Raw genomic sequence first — 26,412 nt, forward strand, 5'->3', positions numbered from 1 at the left:
GTCTAGTCTTATAATTGCTTTACTTGATATTGGAAATGATATGAGAGTTTTTTTTTTCTTGTTATACAATAGGCGAGACAAAAAGGCGAAAATGGACTCCACAGGGAACCCAATCACGTACCCTTGTGAATCTCGAGGAGAGGATGGAGCCTCCGACAGCCAGCGTTTGTGTGGCGGCTGCCGCAGTAGCCGCCGGATTGTACATCTACTTTGGGCCCTCTAATCCACCCAGATCTCGCAATCCAAAAGGCAAGTCAACATATAATAAATGAATCTTGTTAAAACACCCCAAATGCTTCAACATATCGGAGGTGGCTATTTACAAATTATCAATCAGTTTCTACAAAGAAGAAAGCATCTATTCTTGCATGTGATGGCTCTTTTCGATTGAGATTTTTATTTTCTTAAGTATACCTGGATATATGGCGCTAAGATTACACAAAATTGGTGTATTTTTAATCTATTTCGTTGAAAGCAATTTATTATTTTTGTAAAGCAGATGTGAACATAGCCCCAGGGGAATCATGGGATATTTTACAGCTGAAGTATATTGTATGTAATCTTTCTCTTGTCGCTACTTTTGCTTTCCGCATTTTACGTGTTTATTTCTATATTTTTAAAGGATTGGACATGCTTAGGAAATTGTACAAAATGTAATTTTTTAACCCAGGGTTTTACTTTTTTCTGTATCTAGACAATATTCTCCCCATATCCTTACTTAGTAATGCAGAAATGCAGCACATATCTGAGTTGTAGTGTTTCTATTATGTACGGCTCTTTTATTTCCCAAAGGAAGGGTTGAGCATTTTAAATTATGGACTGTTTTTTAATACAGGTTTGTGTGCTGGCCTCTATAATCTCGGGAACACTTGTTTCATGAACTCTGTGTTACAGGTATAGTAATGTCTGCTAAATAATAACACTGTGACTGCAATTTTTTAGTTATCTGAGACACTTGTGCACTTAATTGCAAGCAACAAAATAGCATATTGCCTTATTGAACTTTGTTTGTTTACCCACACTGTAAGATCCTGTAGCTTGCAAACATGTTGCAAAATATTGGGGGGGGGGGGGGGTAGGAAGGGGAGCATTGAAACATAAGAAAAAATTGGGCGCACAACCACACCCCTTTCACAAAACACTTCTAGAGCACTAAACGAAGAAAGGACGACAGGACAACTTAATGTAAGACTTCTGAATTTATTTACTAAAAATAACAGCACAGGACTTGGGTAGCCTGTGCCCCTACTGGTCATTCCCTTGTAATTCATAAAAATATTGGCCTCTACTATGGCCCTGCGTGTTAACTAATCAAAGGTTCAAAAGGTGTTTTATAACAAGTTTTAGACTTGAATGACAGAAGTGATGACAGAAGTGATGACAGAGTTTTCAGAATTTTGTTACATATCACACAAGTAGACAGTTTCCATCTTGTGCTTAACCCTTTCACTCCTGGATACTTTTGAGCAAAATTGTAAGAAAAACAGACTGAAAACAGAAACCTCCCCGCTATTTCAAGTTCAACACTACCAGTTAAGCTAAGCTACCACTGACCCAAGATGGTAGGCCTTGAAGTTTCCAACAATGCACTGCGGTGCCTTTTCTTTCTAGTGACGGCACTGCTACAGCCTGTTGCTTACAACAGTTTTGCTTGTAATTTGCTTAAAAATTACAGCTTTTTTACATCTGGAGAGTGCCTTAGGACATCATGAAGTCTATGTGGGCATAATTAATGCTGTGCTTATGAATGTTTGCACGCTGAGGTTGATTCAATGGGATAATTCCTTTTCTGGGCTTCACCAAGTGAGAAAGAAATTTTCTTGTGAATGCCTCATACTCTCCAATGTGGGCCATCTTTGCTACCTAGCCTTGTTCAAAAATTGTTTTCAGGCTTATTCTGGGTTCCTTGGAACTGGAAATGTTATGATCGTGGGGGAGGAGATTGCTCGCCTGTCTGTCAAGGTGTTTCCAAGACTCCCGTGATGCAGTGCAGGCATGCAAAATAGGCTAAACATGGTGGCTCGCTTCTAATGGAGGTTTTAGCATTGATTATTGTGACTGATTACTGTAAAATGGGACCTGATGGAGTGCAATAAAGTTATCTATTTGTGACTTGATATGTGTTTACTTGTCTCTATTTGTAGTTCGGGATTTTGTGTCTTTTTTGGTAAGAAATGTTTCTGAGTTTAAGCATTTGTTTATGAATTGGTCAGAAATCAAGGTTGATATTTTGAAAAAAGAAATTGTAATTCTATTACATTTCTTAGATGCGCTTTTGAAGGTCATCTATGCCTTGGAGGAATCTATGAGTATCCGGGTCTGGTGATGTTTAGTTTGCATTTCTGACATTTTGGAGTTGGGCCTATATTTTACAGGCGTCTCAGGGTGCAATGGTAATGAAAAACTAAATGGGATCTGATTGTACGTTTTTTCCTTGACTGTCTTGTTGATAAGTATTTTTACTAGCAACTCATAAACGCTCAGGCAGGGGCGTAGACAGGGGGCTGGCCCAGTTCCCTCCCCCCCCCTCTTCTAGCAGCCAAAAATACAGTAAATTAAAAAAGACATTATCTAAAATACAGGAGAAATGCCTTTATAGGGCCTTTTGGGCCCCCTCCTGTTAAAAAACCCTGGCTATGTTGCTGTAAGCCAATTTACTACCAAGCTACTATCTAGGGGTGTTGCTTCCCTTGAAAAAAAGGGGACTAACTGTTAATATGACGGACAACTCTTATTCCTCAGTATTCAATCAGTATTCAATTTTTCTGGTCTATCTAGAATTTGTCCTTCACACATATACTGATTTTTTTCTTTTCCTCTCAGCATATATCTTCCAGGACAATAGTGTTTCATAATACATTCATTTTATGATTAACCCGAGCCTCTTTTATTATCCACTAGGGCCTTGCATCCATAGCATCATTCGTTTCCTGGACAGATGAGTTCACATGGCGCAAAGAGCAGCTAAATCAGGATGGGAACTTGCTTGGCGAGGCGATTGTTGAACTCATGAAAGGTACAAGATACTGTTGTTGCACTTTCTTTATGATGTACCAACTGTGCTAACTTTTACTCACTAAATAGTAGAGTCCACAATTACAATAGATGTGTAGTCAGGATTTTCTGTGGACTCGAAAGGGGTGAGGCTGATGCAGGTATTTTTGATAATTCATTGAGCTCTGGCTAAATTTGAGCTGAATTTACAAAAAATATATATAAAAAATTCCCAACAGTGCTTAGCCATCACAACTTTCATCCCACGTGCTGCATTAAGGCCAGCGTATAAAGACAGTTGGTTTATTGTTCATTAAAAAATACAGCTATTAGCATATCAGAGCTGTAAAACAAGCCAGCAACCAGCAGCGCTCTGCCGGCTATTTCACATTGTCTAATTCATGTCAACTACTTTTTGTGTGAAGTTTAAAATTAATAATATAGTTGGTTTGGTGTCAATCATTTCGCAACCGGCTACTTTATATTGGGAGAGTGCCCTTGGACATCATTGTCTATTGGGTATACCTGAGTGCTGTGCATATGGATGTTTGCAAGCAAAAATGGATATGGGGATTTGTGGATTTGTTTTTGTTTGGCTTACACCATGACGAGAAAAATGAAAATGATTTTATAATGTATCACAACAACTCTGTGTACTGGAGAGAGTGCATGTGTACACAAAATGGGAATACTCAGTTAAAAATGTGCACCCATAGATGGCAAGGGGTGGTCTCCCACAGCTGCTTACTGTACATGGTCATTTTAAAGCCTAATTTAATACTTTTGAACATGACTGCCATGCATAGCCCTCCATGGCCTCTTCCTTATCGAGTCCTATCGGGCTATATGCACCTTTTACATGGCGCCCGTACTTTTAATGCTGTGTAGGTCAGTACCTCTCATTCCTGATTTGAACCTAATTACACTGATGTGTAATCTGTAAAATGTGATGATTCTATTTTAGAGCTTAACATTGAATGGAACGAAGATGATGCAGTGTTATCGGCAGGGCCCATCATACAAGCCTTACAGCACCATGGATGGGTTATACCATCTAACCAACAGGTAAGCATATAAGCCTTGGAGCAGTAATCATCTAAAATGATAGGCAACTTACAGTTAACATTCATATGTGTTTTTTTGGGTGACAAACTCGCATGATCTAAGGCTTTTGGTGAGAAAATAGATGATAATAAAAATAGGAGACAAAATACCAACAACTAAAAGCAGTGCATACAAATCAGCTAGAAATTTTCTTTGGAAGTAGGGGCTTTTTTCATTTTTTTTTCACCACTCTCTGGCATGATCCACAGTTTAACATTAAAAGGTACTAAGGAAGGCTAACTGGGTCCACTTTGAAAAAAATGTAGCTGCGCCTCTTTTAAATATTTTGGGATCAAACTTCCTGTGTTTGGAAATGCATGTCATATGCTGTACTTGGTGTAGAAGTTTATGCCCTGCCACGCCCAGTTATGGTTATAACTGTATCCATGGAAACAGCAATTTTTGGAGTAAAAGTCTTATTTCTGCTTCATATTTCAATAAAATCATAAACAAATGACAATTTCAGACACAATTCCAGCTTTTTTGTTTAAATTCCAAACTGTTGATCTTTTTTTTTGCTTTGAGGTACAGTCAACATAGAGAAACAATTTTTTTTTTTTGAAATCTCAGGCTGTCCCTATTTATAACAGGGTAGTTTTAAGTGAATCTATTTTTGACCACCGATCCTCCTGGAATCCCTTAATTGTGTACTAGTCTAAGTCATGTTACCAAGAGTGGGGGATAGACTTTTTGAAAACAATTTCATGCACTTTGGATCTAAAAAAAGTGCCCTGCATTGCTTGGTAAAAAAGCCCTACTGTATGAGAAAAATATTCAGCACCCTAGTTACTGTGAAAAAAAAATCCTACTCAACAAATAAGCCCCCTGTTCTCAAAAGTTTAATGTTTGACATGGAGTTTATGTTATAATATGGTGACTTCTTTTGTCTATATTTTGTTAATGTTTTATGTTGATCTTTGTCTGTTTCAGGATGCATTTGAGTTCTTCCAAGTTTTATCGTCAACACTTGAAGAGGAACTTGGAGAACTTCCAGCCATATTGGACTTAAGTAGTATCACATCAGTAGAGGTAATATGAATAGTACATTTTGGACTTAAGTAGTATCACATCAGTAGAGGTTAGGAATAGTACATTTTGGACTTAAGTAGTATCTCATCAGTAGAGGTAATATGGATAGTACATGTTGGACTTAAGTAGTATTACATCAGTAGAGGCAATATGAATAGTACATGTTGGACTTAAGTAGTATCACATCAGTAGAGGTAATATGGATAGTACATGTTGGACTTAAGTAGTATCACATCAGTAGAGGTAATATGGATAGTACATTTTGCACTTAAGTAGTATCACATCAGTAGAGGTAATATGAATAGTACATGTTGGACTTAAGTAGTATCACATCAGTAGAGGTAATATGAATAGTACATGTTGGACTTAAGTAGTATCACATCAGTAGAGGTAATATGAATAGTACATGTTGGACTTAAGTAGTATTACATCAGTAGAGGTAATATGGATAGTACATGTTGGACTTAAGTAGTATCACATCAGTAGAGGTAATATGAATAGTACATATTGGACTTAAGTAGTATCACATCAGTAGAGGTAATATGGATAGTACATTTTGCACTTAAGTAGTATCACATCAGTAGAGGTAATATGAATAGTACATTTTGGACTTAAGTAGTATTACATCAGTAGAGGTAATATGAATAGTACATTTTGGACTTAAGTAGTATCACATCAGTAGAGGTAATGAATAGTACATTTTGGACTTAAGTAGTATCACATCAGTAGAGGTAATATGAATAGTACATTTTGCACTTAAGTAGTATCACATCAGTAGAGGTAATATGAATAGTACATTTTGGACTTAAGTAGTATCACATCAGTAGAGGTAATATGAATAGTACATTTTGCACTTAAGTAGTATCACATCAGTAGAGGTAATATGAATAGTACATGTTGGACTTAAGTAGTATCACATCAGTAGAGGTAATATGAATAGTACATGTTGGACTTAAGTAGTATCACATCAGTAGAGGTAATGAATAGTACATTTTGCACTTAAGTAGTATCTCATCAGTAGAGGTAATATGAATAGTACATTTTGGACTTAAGTAGTATCACATCAGTAGAGGTAATATGAATAGTACATTTTGCACTTAAGTAGTATCACATCAGTAGAGGTAATATGAATAGTACATGTTGGACTTAAGTAGTATCACATCAGTAGAGGTAATGAATAGTACATTTTGCACTTAAGTAGTATCTCATCAGTAGAGGTAATATGAATAGTACATTTTGGACTTAAGTAGTATCACATCAGTAGAGGTTAGGAATAGTACATTTTGGACTTAAGTAGTATCTCATCAGTAGAGGTAATATGGATAGTACATGTTGGACTTAAGTAGTATTACATCAGTAGAGGCAATATGAATAGTACATGTTGGACTTAAGTAGTATCACATCAGTAGAGGTAATATGGATAGTACATGTTGGACTTAAGTAGTATCACATCAGTAGAGGTAATATGGATAGTACATTTTGCACTTAAGTAGTATCACATCAGTAGAGGTAATATGAATAGTACATTTTGGACTTAAGTAGTATCACATCAGTAGAGGTAATATGAATAGTACATTTTGCACTTAAGTAGTATCACATCAGTAGAGGTAATATGAATAGTACATGTTGGACTTAAGTAGTATCACATCAGTAGAGGTAATATGAATAGTACATTTTGCACTTAAGTAGTATCACATCAGTAGAGGTAATATGAATAGTACATTTTGGACTTAAGTAGTATCACATCAGTAGAGGTTAGGAATAGTACATTTTGGACTTAAGTAGTATCTCATCAGTAGAGGTAATATGGATAGTACATGTTGGACTTAAGTAGTATTACATCAGTAGAGGCAATATGAATAGTACATGTTGGACTTAAGTAGTATCACATCAGTAGAGGTAATATGGATAGTACATGTTGGACTTAAGTAGTATCACATCAGTAGAGGTAATATGGATAGTACATTTTGCACTTAAGTAGTATCACATCAGTAGAGGTAATATGAATAGTACATGTTGGACTTAAGTAGTATCACATCAGTAGAGGTAATATGAATAGTACATGTTGGACTTAAGTAGTATCACATCAGTAGAGGTAATATGAATAGTACATGTTGGACTTAAGTAGTATTACATCAGTAGAGGTAATATGGATAGTACATGTTGGACTTAAGTAGTATCACATCAGTAGAGGTAATATGAATAGTACATATTGGACTTAAGTAGTATCACATCAGTAGAGGTAATATGGATAGTACATTTTGCACTTAAGTAGTATCACATCAGTAGAGGTAATATGAATAGTACATTTTGGACTTAAGTAGTATTACATCAGTAGAGGTAATATGAATAGTACATTTTGGACTTAAGTAGTATCACATCAGTAGAGGTAATGAATAGTACATTTTGGACTTAAGTAGTATCACATCAGTAGAGGTAATATGAATAGTACATTTTGCACTTAAGTAGTATCACATCAGTAGAGGTAATATGAATAGTACATTTTGGACTTAAGTAGTATCACATCAGTAGAGGTAATATGAATAGTACATTTTGCACTTAAGTAGTATCACATCAGTAGAGGTAATATGAATAGTACATGTTGGACTTAAGTAGTATCACATCAGTAGAGGTAATATGAATAGTACATGTTGGACTTAAGTAGTATCACATCAGTAGAGGTAATGAATAGTACATTTTGCACTTAAGTAGTATCTCATCAGTAGAGGTAATATGAATAGTACATTTTGGACTTAAGTAGTATCACATCAGTAGAGGTAATATGAATAGTACATTTTGCACTTAAGTAGTATCACATCAGTAGAGGTAATATGAATAGTACATGTTGGACTTAAGTAGTATCACATCAGTAGAGGTAATGAATAGTACATTTTGCACTTAAGTAGTATCTCATCAGTAGAGGTAATATGAATAGTACATTTTGGACTTAAGTAGTATTACATCAGTAGAGGTAATGAATAGTACATTTTGCACTTAAGTAGTATCACATCAGTAGAGGTAATATGAATAGTACATTTTGCACTTAAGTAGTATCACATCAGTAGAGGTAATATGAATAGTACATGTTGGACTTAAGAAGTATCACATCAGTAGAGGTAATATGAATAGTACATGTTGGACTAAAGTAGTATCTCATCAGTAGAGGTAATGAATAGTACATATTTTTCTACTTACATAGAGTACTTGTAAAAAGACTCTAAGATTGTTTAAAATATAAATTAATTGAGAAATTGGTAACCTAAAGGAGGAGCAGTCAGGGGGGGGCCTGCACGTTTCATGACAACACAGATCAATCTGTACTCGTAAATCACGATTGTTAAAGAGCATATATCATGATTCACACTGATCAAATTTCTCCTTTCACAAATCACAGCGAAGTTAGCAATCACAGATAACGGTTTTCAATCCGTCCTTTTCAAGATTCATGGCAAACAAAAAAGGTTGTTCACGGATCATGAATAAAATGACCCTTTCTGCTAAAGCAACATTTATTTTTTTTATTCCTTTCATTCTAACTTTATATTTTATTTTTCATTTTTATAAAGGATCAGACTTTAACTGTTTGTGGTTATTTAATTGAAGTTTTAAAATTGTAACTATCAACCATTTACCTGTTTTCTTTAATTTTTAGAAATCCAAAGGAGGCCTTGATGGCTCTGTTAGACACAGAATATCGAGAGGTATGGATTTGATTTGTTTATATCTTATTTAATACTAGATAAGTTTGCTTGAAAAGTCTGCTATCTGTGGCTGAATAGGGTGCTTGCATGCATGCCAACATTCAAAGTTAAGAAAACCGGAAATTTTGACTTCAGATAAAATTTGCTACCAAACGAAGTTTTAATTCCAATTTTTGCCACTAGAGGGATCTGCCAACACAACAAAAACACTAACAATGTAAATTATTCTTTCACTCACATAGATGCCGCGGATCAACTTTGACAACCGTTTCCTAACTTTTAACACAATCTCAAGCAGAAAAGGTGCATTTTAAAAATATTTTAAACCAAGAAATTAAAAAAAAAATGGAGAAAACCGGATGTCATTTTTTCAACCTAAAAACCAGGAGTCTGTGGGTGAAAACTGGAATGTTGACATGTATATGTGCTTGTTCCCTCCACCTGTTCAGTAAATGTGTCTGGAGCTTACTGCATAGTATCTGACCCCTTGTTGGTTTTGTTAGTAAACATTAACTAATTCATTAATATGTAATAAATACATTATAATAATACATTATAATACCAATCCAGTTATTATGACCACTCCTTTTAACCCAGTTTGTAATCAGCATTTTGTGATGGTGAAAATATTAATTCAGGGTTGAAGTTTTATGTTGTCTATAATGTACTGTGTTTTGCTGATGTTTCTAGTGTCATGCATTCATCTGAGCAAAAGGGCTAATGATGATGATGATGTAATATTTAATGCTCTTATTGATGGCAAAATCAAGTTCGACACTGTTTTGTCTTGTCCATATTTCCACAATGCCTTTGCAGACCAGTATTTTCTAACTACAGCTTGTCTAGGGTTTAACTATAGCTGGTTCATGGTATATAATTTTTAAGTAACCCTGTGTTCAACATGTTTTTTGCTTTGTGCATTTTGAAGTGTCTTATGGAAGGCACTGTGTCAAGAAGCATGTGCCCTTTAGGGGGCTTTTAGCAAGCCAGCTGGTGTGCAAGGAATGCAGATTTAAGGTAGACTTATCAAGTGTGCTTGCAAGTTGTCACAAACTGCTAGATAGTTGGACTTCCTACATTGTTTCTGATTGTTTTTTGCTTATATCAGTGCCCTGTCAAGTTTGATGGATTTGATAGCATTTCTCTAAGCCTACCAATGACACTTCAGGTAGGCAATCATAAGTCTCCGCTCGATACAGACCAGTAACAGTATGGTTTCACCTAACATCTTAACACACCCAGGATCCAAAGTGAAAGTCGACCTAGTTTCCTAGATACTGGCGACTTGCTGCTGTTTCATATTTGTAAAACTGTACAAAAAAAATAAAATGGCTTTGTTCATTTTTTTAGTGCCCAGCTTTCAATAAGCATCCACTTCAAACTAGTGCTTACCCCCCCCCCCCCCCACCTTAGGCACCAATTATGAAATAAGTGCCCCCTTCCAATAATCATAAAGAATAAAGTTACCATTTTCTTAACCTCTATGTCACCATATGCTGTGTCCCTTGGTGGCATGTGGAGAGGGGACATTGCAACAATTTCATCCTGAAACATTTCTTGGTAGATCCATCACACTAACAGAAGATCCACTGTGGCATTTATCTCTAGTTGTTGTTGCTGTTGTCAGCAAATACCACATATTGCCTTTCACTATTGGTGGGACTAGTTACAATGACTGGGTTTCAATTACCTTCTAATCTAGGTTGGGCTGAGCTTAGAGGATCTGCTACAGAAATTTGTTTGTTCAGAATCCGTAGACTCCGTGGAGTGCAAGGGTTGTGGAAATCTTGGATCAGAAAACACAAAGTCGTCCTTCATTAAGCGCCTCACAGTTGGGAAAGTAGGTTATACAGGGGAGTTCCTGGGCTGTTTTCACCATTTAAGCAACCACCCGATTATTGCAAAGATATGGTTTTTCAGATGTAAATTCTTATCTGCCTTTTTAAGAGATTGTTAAAAAAACGTTTGCTTAACTAGAAGCTATGCTGCTGTCATGGGTAAGATTTATCGAATTTTGAAGGGTTATTGGGCAACTAAAATAGTTTCAAGAAAACTAGAAAATCATAGAGAAAAAAGAACAGTTGTTTGTCAAAATTCCATCTTTGTAAAAAATTTACTTTGTCATGTACTCAAGTATTAAGTAAGTTTACTCATTTATTGTTCATACTTATTCATAAGGTTTTCATAATTCCAACTCGTAGGTCAATGTATAAAGTTCAATGCTTAATGTCATTTCTTTGTCATGTTCCCAAGTCTTAGAGACCTTTTTTTACAGCTGCCGCAGTGCCTCTGCATCCATGTCAAACGCACCTACTGGCACAATAATGGTATGCCGTACAAGATCAATACGTTTGTGAGATTTGGGGAATATCTCAACCTTGGTCCATACATGTACGATCCAGTATCCCGCAGCCCCAAGAGATCCCGGTCAGATCTTAACCTGCCCATGACTATCAAATTACTAGCAGAGGGCGATGAGGGCATGAGGTCGCCCACCAAAAGAGTTCGCACAAGTTCTGTCAACATGCAGATGCTGTCAGAGCTGGGCAGTGCATTCCCAAGTGGATTACTTTCACCCATCAGCTTTAGCAGACAGAACTCTGAGAGCAGGTTTGTACATCGCTTGTGACCAGCTTCAGGCCCATAACCTGATTATAGCCAGAGTTTGTTGAGGATAAATGCACAGGCATATATATTATCGATTCAATTCTTGATAATGACTTTTGTCAGTCGGAAGGAGGGGGATTGCATGTCCCCTGCACCCACCCCTAGCAACAGGCACCATCTTCACCCACCCCTAGCAACATGCACCATCTGCACCCACCCCTAGCAACATGCACCATCTGCACCCACCCCTAGCAACACGCACCCTCTGCACCCACCCCTAGCAACATGCACCAACTGCACCCACCCCTAGCAACACGCACCACCTGCAGCCACCCTTAGCAACACGCACCACCTGCAGCCACCCCTAGCAACACGCACCACCTGCAGCCACCCTTAGCAACACGCACCACCTGCAGCCACCCTTAGCAACACGCACCATCTGCACCCACCCCTAGCAACATGCACCATCTGCACCCACCCCTAGCAACACGCACCACCTGCAGCCACCCTTAGCAACACGCACCACCTGCAGCCACCCTTAGCAACACGCACCACCTGCAGCCACCCTTAGCAACACGCACCACCTGCAGCCACCCTTAGCAACACGCACCACCTGCACCCACCCCTAGCAACACCCACCATCTGCACCCACCCCTAGCAACACGCACCACCTGCACCCACCCCTAGCAACACGCACCACCTGCACCCACCCCTAGCAACACGCACCATCTGCACCCACCCCTAGCAACACGCACCACCTGCACCCACCCCTAGCAACACGCACCATCTGCACCCACCCCTAGCAACACGCACCACCTGCACCCACCCCTAGCAACACGCACCATCTGCACCCACCCCTAGCAACACGCACCATCTGCACCCACCCCTAGCAACACGCACCATCTGCACCCACCCCTAGCAACACGCACCACCTGCACCCACCCCTAGCAACACGCACCACCTGCACCCACCCCTAGCAACACGCACCATCTGCACCCACCCCTAGCAACACGCACCATCTGCACCCACCCCTAGCAACATGCACCATCTTCACCCACCCCTAGCAACACGCACCATCTGCACCCACCCCTAGCAACACGCACCATCTGCACCCACCCCTAGCAACACGCACCATCTGCACCCACCCCTAGCAACACGCACCATCTGCACCCACCCCTAGCAACACGCACCATGTGCACCCACCCCTAGCAACACGCACCATCTGCACCCACCCCTAGCAACACGCACCATCTGCACCCACCCCTAGCAACACGCACCATCTGCAACCACCCCTAGCAACACGCACCATCTGCACCCACCCCTAGCAACATGCACCATCTGCACCCACCCCTAGCAACACGCACCATCTGCACCCACCCCTAGCAACACGCACCATCTGCACCCACCCCTAGCAACACACACCACCTGCACCCATCCCTAGCGACACGCACCATCTGCACCCACCCCTAGCAACACGCACCATCTGCACCCACCCCTAGCAACACGCACCACCTGCACCCACCCCTAGCAACACGCACCACCTGCACCCACCCCTAGCAACACGCACCACCTGCACCCACCCCTAGCAACACGCACCACGTGTACCCACCCACCACACCACCCACTGATGCCACGCACTATGTTCGTTACAGGTCACGCACTGTGTACCAACTCACCGCGGTCACATCCCACACGGGTGATGTTGACGACGGTCATTACGTCACTTATCGCCGCTTCGTGCCATCACACCCAGACGAGAGAGGCTCCCTGTGGCTCTACACCTCGGACGAACTTGTGGAAGTCGCTACACACGATCAGGTGTTCTCGAGCTCTGCGTACATGCTTTACTATGAGCGATGTCCCGCGGGTTTCGAGGAACTCGCTAAATGTTTCGAATCGGTGATGGAATGCGACGATTGATGAGGCAAATTCTACTCGTGTGACGCCAATAAACGAATGGCTTCACTTTCGACGGACATGCTCAGACATCCAGTGTACTTTGCGGTCGTTCTGCAAATGACATGTTTATAGAGTATAATTCGTACTTGCCAAATATGAAATAATGATGACGTGAATGGCGGAAAATATTCGTGATGTCGTCTTAGCGAGTCCCTTTAAGCATTTGGGTATATCCGTGGCTAAGAAAAGGGTATAAAAACATTCAGCTCTTCCTCAATATCACTATAAAATGGCATTGACTGGTGGAGTCAACAATACCAATACATTGTAACTATTTGAATGCTGTATATTTGAGATTTCTTTCTAGTGTAAATTATGTATATGCTGATGGTGTACCTAGCATAAGGAAGGGTTTTTTTTTCTATTTGCAAGATTAAAATTAAGGAAAAATATATGATATCGACAAATTCTATGTGTTTTCCTCGGGTAAGAGGATGAAGGATACTAATCCCATTACTGGTAAAAACACAAGTCAGAAGCAAACCAGAAACGACTAAAGCAAATCAGAAAATAACAAAGTTATGCCACTTGAGAGAGATGTTATACGGGTTCAGCAATGTTTTATGGGAATAGCCAATCAGGGCAAAGATTTATCTGGGACTTTACTCCCAAATAACGTTTAAGGAATGCCATAGCCATTCAGCCAATCAGGAGATATGTGATGGCATGCTTACATTCTAAAGGTTAACTCGATACAATTTTATGCCAATCAAAGGGATTTATATTTGACAACATAATTAACTACATCTTCAGACAAAGAATAACACATACACAAAATCGCTATAAAAACGTTGCTTACAAGACATCGGGAAACCAAACTAAAAGCATTTTTCGGAGCCACCAAAACTAAAAAAAGCGCTTGGAAAACATAACAATTAGGCGCTATAGAAATTGATTTATTTTATTTAAAGAGACCATGACACGAAAAACACATAAGCTTTTATAGCAACATATAGCTATCGATGTTTGGTTTTAAAAATGCCTTTGGGCTTATTGATAACAGTAATTTTTGTAATCGTGTTTTGAAAATGTCTTGTCTTGGCGACTTTTTTTGATTGGCTAACGTCAAGAGTTGTACACACCAAGAGACATCGTGGTCTCTGTTTTTGACATAATTGATGACGTCATGCCAATTCCCCAATTCCCCATGCCAATTCCCCAAGTGTGGTTGTTTAACGATGTTTCTATAATGAGATATAATAAGATGTGAGTATCCCAGTTCTCACCCTTCCAGCGCCTCGAACGTCTCTCTATTTAGTGGCCAGCGAGGTTGAGACGAGGCTCTGGCCTCTAGAAGCGCAATTCCGACTTCAGCTAGGTTCCGAATCTGAACTTGGTCGCTGGTTGGCCAATTGCCGTGTGGTCATGGAAACCAAGAAATTCTGACAGTTTTCAATTGTATTTTCGCTTCAAGGTCAAAACCGGTTTATAATTCTTGTTGTTCACAAACATCTAAACGAACGAAGTAGACGAGCGATATATTATTTTGATCGCAAGTTTAATAGTGCTCAGTTCGAATTAGTTACAAAATTTACTCAGACTCGTACCCAGTCGCCAAAATGAGAAGAAACTAAGAAGGAATAAGGGAAACAAAATTAATGCGCGGGTTGCCTGTGGCGATTAATTAAGCGCGCTCTACTGTGTGGGTAGTATTTTACCACAGGAAAATTATGTTTCCCTTATTCCTTTTTGGCGACTGGCTACGAGTCTGAGATTTACTAGTATAAAAAATCTAATGTCTGTTTAAGTCTCTTTACGAGTTAATCAAGCGGCGAGATGTCTTGTCTGTGCTGCCGACCGGCTACGGGAAATCGCTTATTTTCCCAGTTATATCCGTACTACCTGACATATAGGGACGTTACATATAGACGCGTGACATATAGGGACGTTCGTCAAAATTACCTATACGGCACTCATAACAACCAACTGAGCGCCTGACATATAGGGACGTTACGAATACGAGTCCGTGGGAAACAAGGGGGAACACACTGATCAATTTATACTTTGTAGGGAGGGGAGGGTGGGTGACAAAGTACACCTGTCCAATGTGAAAGTGTGACAACTTATGCACTAGACCTGTCCAATGTGAGAGTGTGACAACGTATGCACTAGGCCTGTCCAATGTGAGAGTGTGACAACTTATGCACTAGACCTGTCCAATGTAAGAGTGTGACAACTTATGCACTAGACCTGTCCAATGTGAGAGTGTGACAACTTATGCACTAGAACTGTCCAATGTGGAAGTGTGACAACTTATGCACTAGGCCTGTCCAATGTGAGAGTGTGACAACTTATGCACTAGGCCTGTCCAATGTGAGAGTGTGACAACTTATGCACTAGACCTGTCCAATGTGAGAGTGTGACAACTTATGCACTAGACCTGTCCAATGTGAGAGTGTGACAACTTATGCACTAGACCTGTCCAATGTGAGAGTGTGACAACTTATGCACTAGACCTGTCCAATGTGGAAGTGTGACAACTTATGCACTAGACCTGTCCAATGTGGAAGTGTGACAACTTATGCACTAGACCTGTTCAATGTGAGAGTGTGACAACTTATGCACTAGACCTGTCCAATGTGAGAGTGTGACAACTTATGCACTAGACCTGTCCAATGTGAGAGTGTGACAACTTATGCACTAGACCTGTCCAATGTGAGAGTGTGACAACGTATGCACTAGACCTGTCCAATGTGGAAGTGTGACAACTTATGCACTAGACCTGTCCAATGTGGAAGTGTGACAACTTATGCACTAGGCCTGTCCAATGTGAGAGTGTGACTATGCAGGTGTCCAATGTGGAAGTGAAACAGATTTTCCGTTCCTGATTGTCAAGTAGTGTAAATGAATGGGATGAAAATGCAATTGTGTGCATCGTTAATGCATTTCCTTTTAGTTCAACTGATTTTACTTTCGCATAAATGACAGTACGTCGGCGTAAATGTTTGTAAGTTTGGCTAAAATGACTGGGTATTTCTCGGTAATGAAAAGCAAAAGGTGTAACAGCCTCAGCAGATTGTGCTTCCATCACAGTTACATTAAGTTGTTTTTCTGCAGATCTTCCTTTACGGGGGTGGATCTTCCCTAGGGGTCCTATCTTTTAAGGTATATCAGTCCCTCTCTGCTACCCCTTTGGGGATGTCCAATTTTTTTTTTATTCTGCTATCCACTCTAAAAGATCGTCAGAAGAGGGGTGCTTGATGTGTCATGGACTGCAAAAGAATTTATGAGAACTGTAAATGTGTTTGTTTGTAAAGCTACCTCATATGGTTACAAATTGCTTTGACCACACCCAATGTGATTTCTCTTATTTTAGGGGCTAGAATTGCTGCTGGCCGCATCCAAAGTGCTATCCCCTGGGGATAAAATTGATTTTTCACTTCCTTTTTTTCCTTGTTTGGTTTTTATTCGACAAGAAAATTTATTCTTAATAAATTAAATCAATGTCCCGAATTTATTTTCTGAAACAATTTTTTTTCCAAATTTTTTTCCAAAATTGTTCACGCTGCTTTTCTGGGTCTGTCTGACAGGGAATGATTTATCTGATTTGGGGCTGAAAAACTTTTGAACTATATGTACTATCTATTAGTTGTGTTTGCTGATCTCTCTTCTTTATGTTCTATTTGGAGCATTTTGTTGAGGGGCAATTCTACTGTTTTTCCTTGTTCGATTTGGCTGTACAGTGGTTTCAATGACCATATTTTGCAAACATTTATCTTTTATTCTTCACATATTTTCCTCTAAATACAATTTTTGTACAAACGCCTTGGAAAATAATATTGACAATAAATAAATAAATGCAATTTGACCACTATTTCTTCTTCTTCTTTGGCCTTGTTGGGAGCTTGAATCTGGTTCTGCAAATGTGAAAAAACATTGATTATCCAGGAGCTAATCCAGAATCTCAAAATGGGGTCAATCAGAGGATCAGCACATAAGTACGATACTTTACTTATTATTTGATACAAAGAAAAGGAGAAACATGACTTTCCTTTTCATACTCAAAAGGAGAGGAGGGTAGACACCCATCCCTATTAAAAACATAAACAAGTAACAATGGTATAAATACTTACTGACATGTGCGGCAGATTGGAATAGGGTTACAATAAACTAGAGAGGAGAAGAAGCAAATGCAATAAGCAAAATAATAACAAACATGAAAAAGGCTTGAAGTCCTTTAATGCATTTTGTCTTATGTAGTAAAAACAAAGTCTGTGTTGCAGGTAGTTAAGTTTGGTTTTAATTTCCAAATAATTCTATGTGAAACAGGGAGGGATACCACTCAATAGCGCACATAATATTCTCATCACACAGTAACATAATGGCACAAAACACAATAACATAACTCCACACAACACAATAACATAACTGCACACAACACAATAACATAACTGCACACAACATAAAAACATAACAGCACACAACACAATAACATAACCACACAACATAATAACATAACCACACAACACAATAACATAACTGCACACAACACAATAACATAACTGCATACAACACAATAACATAACCACACAACACAATAACATAACTGCACACAACACAATAACATAACCACACAACACAATAACATAACTGCACACAACACAATAACATAACCACACAACACAATAACATAACTGCATACAACACAATAACATAACCACACAACATAATAACATAACCACACAACATAATAACATAACAGCACACAACAATAACATAACTGCACACAACACAATAACATAACCACACACAACACAATAACATAACTGCATACAACACAATAACATAACCACACAACATAATAACATAACAGCACACAACATAATAACATAACAGCACACAACATAATAACATAACGGCACACAACACAATAACATAACCACACACAACGTAACATAACTGCACACAACACAATAACAATCACACACAACACAATAACATAACTGCACAAAACACAATAACATAACCACACAACACACAATAACATAACTGCACACAACACAATAACATAACTGCACACAACACAATAACATAACCACACAACATAATAACAATCACACACAACACAATAACATAATCATACAATAACATAACCACACACAACACAATAACAATCACACACAACACAATAACATAACTGCACACAACACAATAACATAACCACACAACACAATAACAATCACACACAACACAATAACATAATCACACAATAACATAACTGCATACAACACAATAACATAACTGCACACAACACAATAACATAACCACACAACATAATAACATAACCACACAACATAATAACATAACCACACAACACAATAACATAACCACACACAACACAATAACATAATCACACAATAACATAACTGCATACAACACAATAACATAACTGCACACAACACAATAACATAACCACACAACATAATAACATAACCACACAACATAATAACATAACCACACAACACAATAACATAACTGCACACAACACAATAACAATCACACATAACATCAGCACCAAACAAAGATATCATACACAATCCTTTCAAAAAGAGCAATGAACTCTCCAAAGTCTTACTTGATAAACAAACAGAGCAAACAAATCCAACATCTACAAGCTTCTTGTGACAAAAGCAAGCAGCCCTGTAGTCAATTTGTGTTGATGATGGGAGTACCATCATGGCCCTTGTGGAGAAATCTGGCAAGTACAACCACTGAAAGCCAATCAAGATAAAAATGAGACAATCACTCTCTTTCAAAAGGCAAATATGTTTTAGGCCTCATTTGAGAGTTCTTTTTGTTTCTAATAAATCCCCTAGCGTAAATAATATTAATTCATTGTGAATTACCCACAATGTAGATAATTTTTTATATAAATCTGCAAATGAAAATCTCATTTCAAGCTCTAAATTCTCTACAACTTAAACATCTAACAAAATTGAATGTTACAAATCCCCCTACATACCATTAGGTATTGTAGCAAAGCTTGAGTCTCTGGTATTTTCAAGTATACACCCCCAGTAATATCAGTTGCCTAAAAAATGAATTTTTTTTAATGGTAACACACAAATCATGAAGACAATGACACCAATTTTACGTTGAATATTCTGCTGAAGTTCCTATGACACTTTGTTAGTCCACTAAAATTTGGCAAAGCCAATTTTGGGTACTTGTAAAAAACACTTCAAACATTTTGCTTTTACAAAATATAAACACATCCTCTGTTTTGGCCTATATTATCCAAGCTGCTAACCTGTTGTAGATAACCAGAATGCTCATACAACACACACGCATCTATGCATGTATTCTGTGGACAAAATGAAAAAAAAAATACAACAACAGTAGTTTTGTTTGATTATCCTCAGGGGCTCCATTAGACAGTAAACGAGAATAAGAGCATAAGGACCAACAGAAAAATATGGGGTTATGGTGTCTTTGAAATAGAAAAAAAATGCTGTTTAAGCTAGAGCATCTACCTTAGGGACTTGAAGTGCTAATGGTGATGATGGTGGTTATGATGATAATGATGATGATGATCTGATGATGGTGATGATGGTGGTGATGATGATGATAATGATGATGATGGTGATGATGATGGTGTTAATGGTGGTGATGATGATGGTGATGATCATGATCTGATGATGGTGTTGATGGTGGTGATGATGATGGTGGTGATGATGATGATGATGGTGATGATCATGATCTGATGATGGTGTTGATCGTGATGATGATGATGGTGATGATGATGGTGGTGATGATGATGATGATGGTGATGATCATGAACTGATGATGGTGTTGATGGTGGTGATGATGATGGTGATATTGAAAGTCATAATGATAATAATGATGGTGACTAAGATGGTGATGACACTTTTAAACAATTTTCATGCAAACTAGCTAAACTGATTTATCAAATTGCAATTATTTAACTTAATGCACTTACACTTTTCTGTGCTGCAAATATACTATTCATAACAGGCATGTAGTGAGATGCATCATCTGGGCTAGCTTTGATAATCTAGATGACACAAAGGGAGTATTAGCCCTTGCTCAAGGGTGAACAAAACACAAATTGCTAATTCCACTATCACTTACCAATATTCTAGGCTGAAGTTTTGCTCCAACTAAATCAGAGGAATAGATGAGCTAGTCAAAACAGAGCAGGGCACAATCAAACAAAACAAAGCCATGCTTAAAGAGTACAGTACCAGAGTATTCCTTTTCCATTCTATGGATATCTAACAGGTGAAGTCAAGAAATAGTTTTCTGAATCAATTTCCATGTCAATTTTAGACTACCTGAATACTTTGATACATAGCTTTTCCAGCACGAAAACCCCGAAAACACTCCAGGGGGTCGTTTCTCAAAACTCCCGGTAATTACCGGGCCCGTTAGGGTACCTGGAGAGTTTTCGGGATGCTTTTCCGGGCGAGTAAGAGCGTTTCTCAAAGCTAGCAGTAGAGTCCCGGTTGTTTACGGGTTTCCGATATGCTCTTGAGCTCCCGTAAGTTACCGGGCCAGTTACCGGGATTTTTTCCGACAATAACGGGCGTTTTGAGAAACACCCGAAAAGTTTATCGGGGGTTTCCCGGGCGACTTTCTGGGTCACCAGATTTATCGGGACTTTTGAGAAATGACCCCCAGCTTTCCCTCCTCCTGTGTAGCACATAATCCAAGACGGTGGCCATGAGATGCAAACTCTGTGTTTATAGGGTTCCAGGGCGGACAAATTATCAAAGCCTACAGGTAGGCTATGTCATTTATTAAAACTTTGAAAAAAAAGCATTTCATGGCAGTGCAAACAGCACTGTTTTAAACTATATAAATTCACAGAAATTATCTTGGTACATGATTTTGGCTCATGGGCTGCTGATGGTCTAACGAGTTATCTTTTAAGTGTTTGCAAGGATACAGCAAAGGGCCTTGCATAGGGCACCAGGAAGGTCGGACACAAGCTCACCTCTGCTATTATCTGTAGTCACATATCAAGTTGAAGAAGGTATGTGCATGTTGAATATAATATGGTTAACAATTTATCAAACCTCAGGGACATAAACAGGCACTGCTTGCTAGAGTTTACTTACAAAAACGGTATCTTTAATACTTTAAATACTGGAATATAAGCATCTCCCTCGAACGAGCACCTTGCTTTAGAGGTAAAATATGAATAAACTCCTCCCCCAAATAAGCTGTTTACTTAAACATAGCACACATTGACAGATTGAATTTTTCAAAACCCAGACTTGTGTTGTTTTGATTTCGGCTTATATCATCTGTCATCATATTACTAGCAGCTGTCAACTTCTAACTACAGATTTGAGCAAACAGATTTTATAGACTTTGACCCGATGTTTCCTACCCTGTACTTTTATAAGGCAGGCACTTCTGCTGAATTAACTGATTAATGATTAACTGGCGCTTTGTGTTCTACAAACAAACCAAGTCAGTAGCATGTGTGGGTCACTAAACAGCACATTGAATTGGAGGTTAATAAAAGGGTTTGTGGTGGTTTAAAGGATTTGTGGTTTTTTTTTAAAGTTTGAGGTTGAATTGGGATCATTTTAAAGGTGAGAAAAGTGCAAATTGGCTCAGTTTTAGTGGATATCAATAATTCACTAGATGCACACACATAACGATTCTGGTTGAAATTCAAATTTTCAAATACAGATAGTTTAGAGAATGGGACTACCCTAGCGCCTGTGGTACAATATTGTATGTCAGAAAAAGATACTGTAGCATAGCTGTCAACTCTCCCGCGGGAGTCTAAAAGTGCCCCTAGCATCAAATTGCAGTAACTTGTAATGTTTGCTTATCCTGAGATGAAAAAAAGGTAAAGAGTTTTCTTATGGTAACAGAAAAACGGGCAAAGATACAAGCGTTTAAAAACAGCTCTTCCTTTTTCCAAGTTGACCCCAAACAAAACCGTGCGCAGTGAGAACAGCGGATGCTTGCATCAAGGTAAAATGCCCAAGAAATTTTCTAAATAGATGCTCTTTAGGGGATGTTAGCAATTAAAAATTATTCGAACAACCCTTTGTTGTGAAAGAAAAGGACTAGAAATAAAAAAAATGTTAAAATAAAATAAAGAAAATGAAAAACAAAAAAAATCGTAAAATATGCAGGTAAGACTGCAGATCGAGGTATTCGAATTCAGGCAAGCTACCTGCTAGGCCATTGAGGCAAACGGGGAAACTTAAACGAAAAAAATTAGGTATTTATCTGTTACCTGTTGTCATCGAAGCATTGCGTCGAAAATTTATGAAAAGACGGAACTCATTTAAAAAATTGAGACCTTAGAATTTTTCATTGACGCTGTATTAAATTCTGAATAAGTTTTTTTCTCAAATAACTATAAAAAATTCTATCGACAAATTTTTCCTCTAGCGATAAAAGTATTTGATTCGACAAGGACAAAATATATTGCTCATTTTTGGAAGGGGGTTATTTTTTTTAAAATTTTGAGAATAGGAACTCTTAATTTCAAATTAGATAGATTAATGTTTGCTGTTGATTACAGTTAAGAATTGGTAATATAAAACTTAAAAGATTTAGAATTTTCAGGCTTTTCTTTGATCATACGATAACTGATACCCCAACTTGAAGAAATTGATTCGAGGCCTCGTAATGATTCAATCCAATTAGAACTGCGTACCTGCTTTGTTAACTCAAAAACTGACAAAAAACTAATGTTTAAAAAAATGCTATCGACAATCTTTTTCGTTAGCACATTTTTCCTTAAAAAGGGGAAATTCTGTAATTAAAAGACACACAATTTGACACCTATTTCGGAAATATTTTTTTATAATCATCCAGATGATCATATTGAATAAGAAAAATAATGATATTGCTCTGGTAACAGGGTAAAACAAGCCCCTAAAATAATAGAAAATGTGCCCTTCAGGATTCCTAAATCAATGAGGAATGCCTGGCGCTTTCGTAAAGTGGGGTCCCTTTTCGCTCGAGAGTGCGATATTATTTACATTTTAAAGCCGGCAAAACCCCACGAAAACCCGTTGATCGCAATAAAACTTGGTATGGTTTGTTTTCAAGTCCTAAACTACTGATATATTGGTATAAACCCGGAAATTAAGAGTTTGATGCTACGGGCACTTTAAGATTTTGAACCTTTTCTCAAGCCTAATTTTCTTAAAGATATCCATACATTTACTGTATTCTCCCGTATTCGCTATCTTGGTACTTCTGATGCATTCATTGTATTTTCTCAAGGTTTTTCCTAAAGCGAGGTTAACAGCCATGCCGTAGATCAAAATACAGTAGTGTGTGGCATCTTAGAGGTATGTCTCTTGCCTGTACTTTGGGCAGTCCCAACAAGCTCCTTGATCTCTCTTAACACTGTGTCATTGAATTCTGCAAACTTCTCATATTTGCTGTCTTGGGATGGGAGAGACTGGATGCCTTCACAGGAAGCTTTGGGGTATAAAAACTTACTACAAATGAAATTAGACAATCAAACACACCAGTTATGTTAATATTTTAATATTACTCTGATTTTAATTACCATGTTGGCAAAGAAAATAGGTAATGTATTGTATGAGATAGGGGTTTTGATTTCCATTGGAGTATGTGGGTGGGCAGTTTTTATCTTTCTATCTCTTTTTATGTTTTCTAGGCACTGTTGTAACACTTTTTGGTGCAGTGAAATGGAGGGGTAGTGATGGGTACCTCAAAATTTCAAAATTCTTGCAAAAAATTTGCAAAGTCTCTGAATCTTGACGTTTTTTACGCGAGTCTCAAAGTCTCTTTTTTTTTATTTTAAGGGCTTAATAGCCTTGGCTGTTTTTCTACCCAGGTTTCAGAGTCTTTGATTTTTTATCTTTTGTTACATGTTTTTTTTTTGGTTCCATGCTACAGTTTACTCTTTTTTTCGAGTCTTGAGCCTTTCCGTTATAAACAGGAACTTCATCTACTGTAGCAAGATTGTATTGTAACTCTACTTATTATTTTTTCAACTGATGTTTATGACATCCCTAGAGCAAGTCATCAAAAAACAACCTCGAAAAAAAAAAAGCTTGGCCTGGGTTGTTAAGAGACCAGAAAAGCTCGGGCTCTGGTTCTGAAGTTTGACAAAAGTCTTTGGATGCTTAAAGCCGCATTGTCACCAGTTTACAACTGTCGTTTACGTATCAATCTCCGATGATTTTCAACGGAAAACACGAAAAATATTTCAAAATATTGAAAGCATTGTGTTTATTGGAAGTTTCTTTCAGGGTGTGATTGATAATTTAGAGCGGATGGCCTGTTTTATATCTCTGATTTTAATAGATTCTTTTGTCTTTTAACTGTTGAGGTTTCCGTCGGACCTCCGGAAGTAAACTGGTGATAATGCAGCTTTAAGCACAGGTCTTGACACATCGGCAAGACTCGGATTTACCCATCACTACCCCTAAACAGTTCTCGGAATCAACTGTCGTTGTATGGCATGAGTGGATGTCGTATTATTTTCCATTTCTTGATATCAAGAGGTTTAACAGAGAAAGACTAAAAGGTGCAAGCGGCAAAAAAATCTGGGCGCAGGCGGTGACCACAAACGACAACTTTTGGAAAACTTCTTATTAGCTAAATTTGTATCTTACCTTCCATTCGTACTAGCTGCCACAAAGGCCAGTAAGTTGTTGTGTTTCAAAAGTAGATAGGAGTTACAGAGCACCATCAAACTTTCAAGGCATCGTGTCAGTGAAATCTAAACAACATGAAGACGTGAATTCAGGCGACCACTCAACCAAAACAACACGAGCCAAGGCACACCGATTCTTACCTGAGTTTCATTGCCCTCAACTGCAATTCCACCCCAGGCAACGGGATTTGCATCAAATATCACAACCAGTAAGCTTCTTGAATTTTCTAGAAGGTTATTCAGGAATATTAAAAGTATGCACGAGTATTATAAATATAAAACTGTAAAATTGCTTTTAGAAAGTTTACGAAAAATACCGCTCACCGTCCGCCATATTGCTTTTGGTGTACGCATGTATTATGAACCGAAGCCGCTTGACACTAATATTTTGCAAGGCTCAAGTTTGACCTTTGATCCTGTCACGCGCACGAGAACTCCGTTAACCAATAGGAAAAAAAGGATTTAAATTATCACGTGATGTGTGCTACGGGAAAAAAACATGAATGAAAACAACGAGAGAAGAAGTTCACGTTTGTCAGTGTGTAAAACTTCATCGTTTGCACTGTAAGTTCTTTTGTTGAAAAAAGATAATCGACGAAATGGCTTCAAAGTCAAGCATGCAACAGGAAAGAAGGAGGAGTTCCTTCAGCGATCGCTTCAGTTCGTCAATCACAACTCGTGCCAAGATCGCAGAAGCAGAGCAACAAAAAACAGCAGCAAGGAAGTACCCATCTTTTGATTGCAGTGCCAGTCAAAGCATCTCAGCCGATTCACAATCGCATCAGTTCCTCGAAAAGCTTTTGGAGCAAAAGATTCTAATTCAAGAGGCTGTCAGGAGGATTCTGGAGACAGAAAAACGAAACGGGATGGCTTTGAGGAGGGAAACAGCCCCGTCCTCGGTGTATGGTTCTAAAATGGCAGAAACCACAACAAGGAGAAAATAAAATATGAGATCCCGCGCAATCGCAACCCATTTAGCATTTACCATGAATGAAAACCTGCTGCGATAAATGAAACAGTTCAGGAGGCGGCAAGATATGACCAAGGAATGCGAATTAACAAACATTGATCGATACCGCTATTTGATGGACGCTCTTGCGAGTCCGCAGTACTTTGAACACAGGCGGCCCAAGCTATAATAGGTCTGCGTTTTATCATTAAAAAAAATGTTAAGGTATAATGAAATATTTTAATCTGACTTTTTGTGTGTTCACTTCGTTGTCAACCCCCTTGAAAGTATCTTGGAGGCCTCCTCTTGCAGCTATTTTTAATAACAGGGTTGAATTATGTTTTAAGTACGCTTTTGAAAAGTGTAGTTTTTAGTAGCAAAACTATCTACTACTTCCCTATTTACAGACCACATGCTTGCCACCTTTGCTATACCAC

At 38.4% G+C, this 26,412-nt stretch overlaps 2 protein-coding genes across 2 annotated transcripts; one reads left to right on the forward strand and one right to left on the reverse strand.

Moving 5' to 3' along the window:
• The first annotated feature begins 8 nt into the window (after nucleotides 1–8).
• Nucleotides 9–13,785, forward strand: LOC5516600 (ubiquitin carboxyl-terminal hydrolase 30). The gene is made up of 11 exons (XM_032386402.2): nucleotides 9–249; nucleotides 836–894; nucleotides 2,902–3,016; nucleotides 3,959–4,059; nucleotides 5,029–5,127; nucleotides 8,780–8,828; nucleotides 9,757–9,845; nucleotides 9,937–9,996; nucleotides 10,531–10,668; nucleotides 11,104–11,438; nucleotides 13,088–13,785. Exons 1-11 carry the CDS (start codon nucleotides 144–146, stop codon nucleotides 13,353–13,355), a joined length of 1,419 nt encoding a protein of 472 aa, XP_032242293.2. The 5' UTR covers nucleotides 9–143; the 3' UTR covers nucleotides 13,356–13,785.
• A 3,309-nt stretch (nucleotides 13,786–17,094) lies between these two features.
• Nucleotides 17,095–25,478, reverse strand: LOC5508886 (general transcription factor IIH subunit 3). The gene is made up of 13 exons (XM_048726209.1): nucleotides 25,351–25,478; nucleotides 25,168–25,253; nucleotides 24,986–25,092; nucleotides 23,658–23,839; nucleotides 21,304–21,363; nucleotides 20,600–20,629; nucleotides 20,487–20,515; nucleotides 20,335–20,409; nucleotides 19,645–19,698; nucleotides 19,357–19,425; nucleotides 18,970–19,105; nucleotides 17,468–17,504; nucleotides 17,095–17,251 (listed from the first exon to the last, which is right to left on the reverse strand). The coding sequence occupies exons 1-13, from the start codon at nucleotides 25,358–25,360 to the stop codon at nucleotides 17,206–17,208; spliced, it is 921 nt and encodes a 306-aa protein (XP_048582166.1). The 5' UTR covers nucleotides 25,361–25,478; the 3' UTR covers nucleotides 17,095–17,205.
• Nucleotides 25,479–26,412: the final 934 nt, after the last annotated feature.

This window comes from Nematostella vectensis, chromosome 4, assembly GCF_932526225.1.
Source record: "Nematostella vectensis chromosome 4, jaNemVect1.1, whole genome shotgun sequence".
NCBI classification, from domain to species: Eukaryota; Metazoa; Cnidaria; class Anthozoa; order Actiniaria; family Edwardsiidae; genus Nematostella; species Nematostella vectensis.

Coding starts and splice junctions, on each gene's coding strand:
- LOC5516600 (XM_032386402.2), top strand. CDS start 144: ATGGAGCCTCCGACAGCCAGCGTTTGTGTGGCGGCTGCCGCAGTAGCC. Junction 250..835: donor CAGATCTCGCAATCCAAAAG/GCAAGTCAACAT, acceptor TTTTTAATACAG/GTTTGTGTGCTGGCCTCTAT. Junction 4,060..5,028: donor TTATACCATCTAACCAACAG/GTAAGCATATAA, acceptor TGTCTGTTTCAG/GATGCATTTGAGTTCTTCCA.
- LOC5508886 (XM_048726209.1), bottom strand. Junction 25,093..25,167: donor TTGAGGGCAATGAAACTCAG/GTAAGAATCGGT, acceptor CATGTTGTTTAG/ATTTCACTGACACGATGCCT. Junction 19,106..19,356: donor CTTTGCTACAATACCTAATG/GTATGTAGGGGG, acceptor ATTGGCTTTCAG/TGGTTGTACTTGCCAGATTT.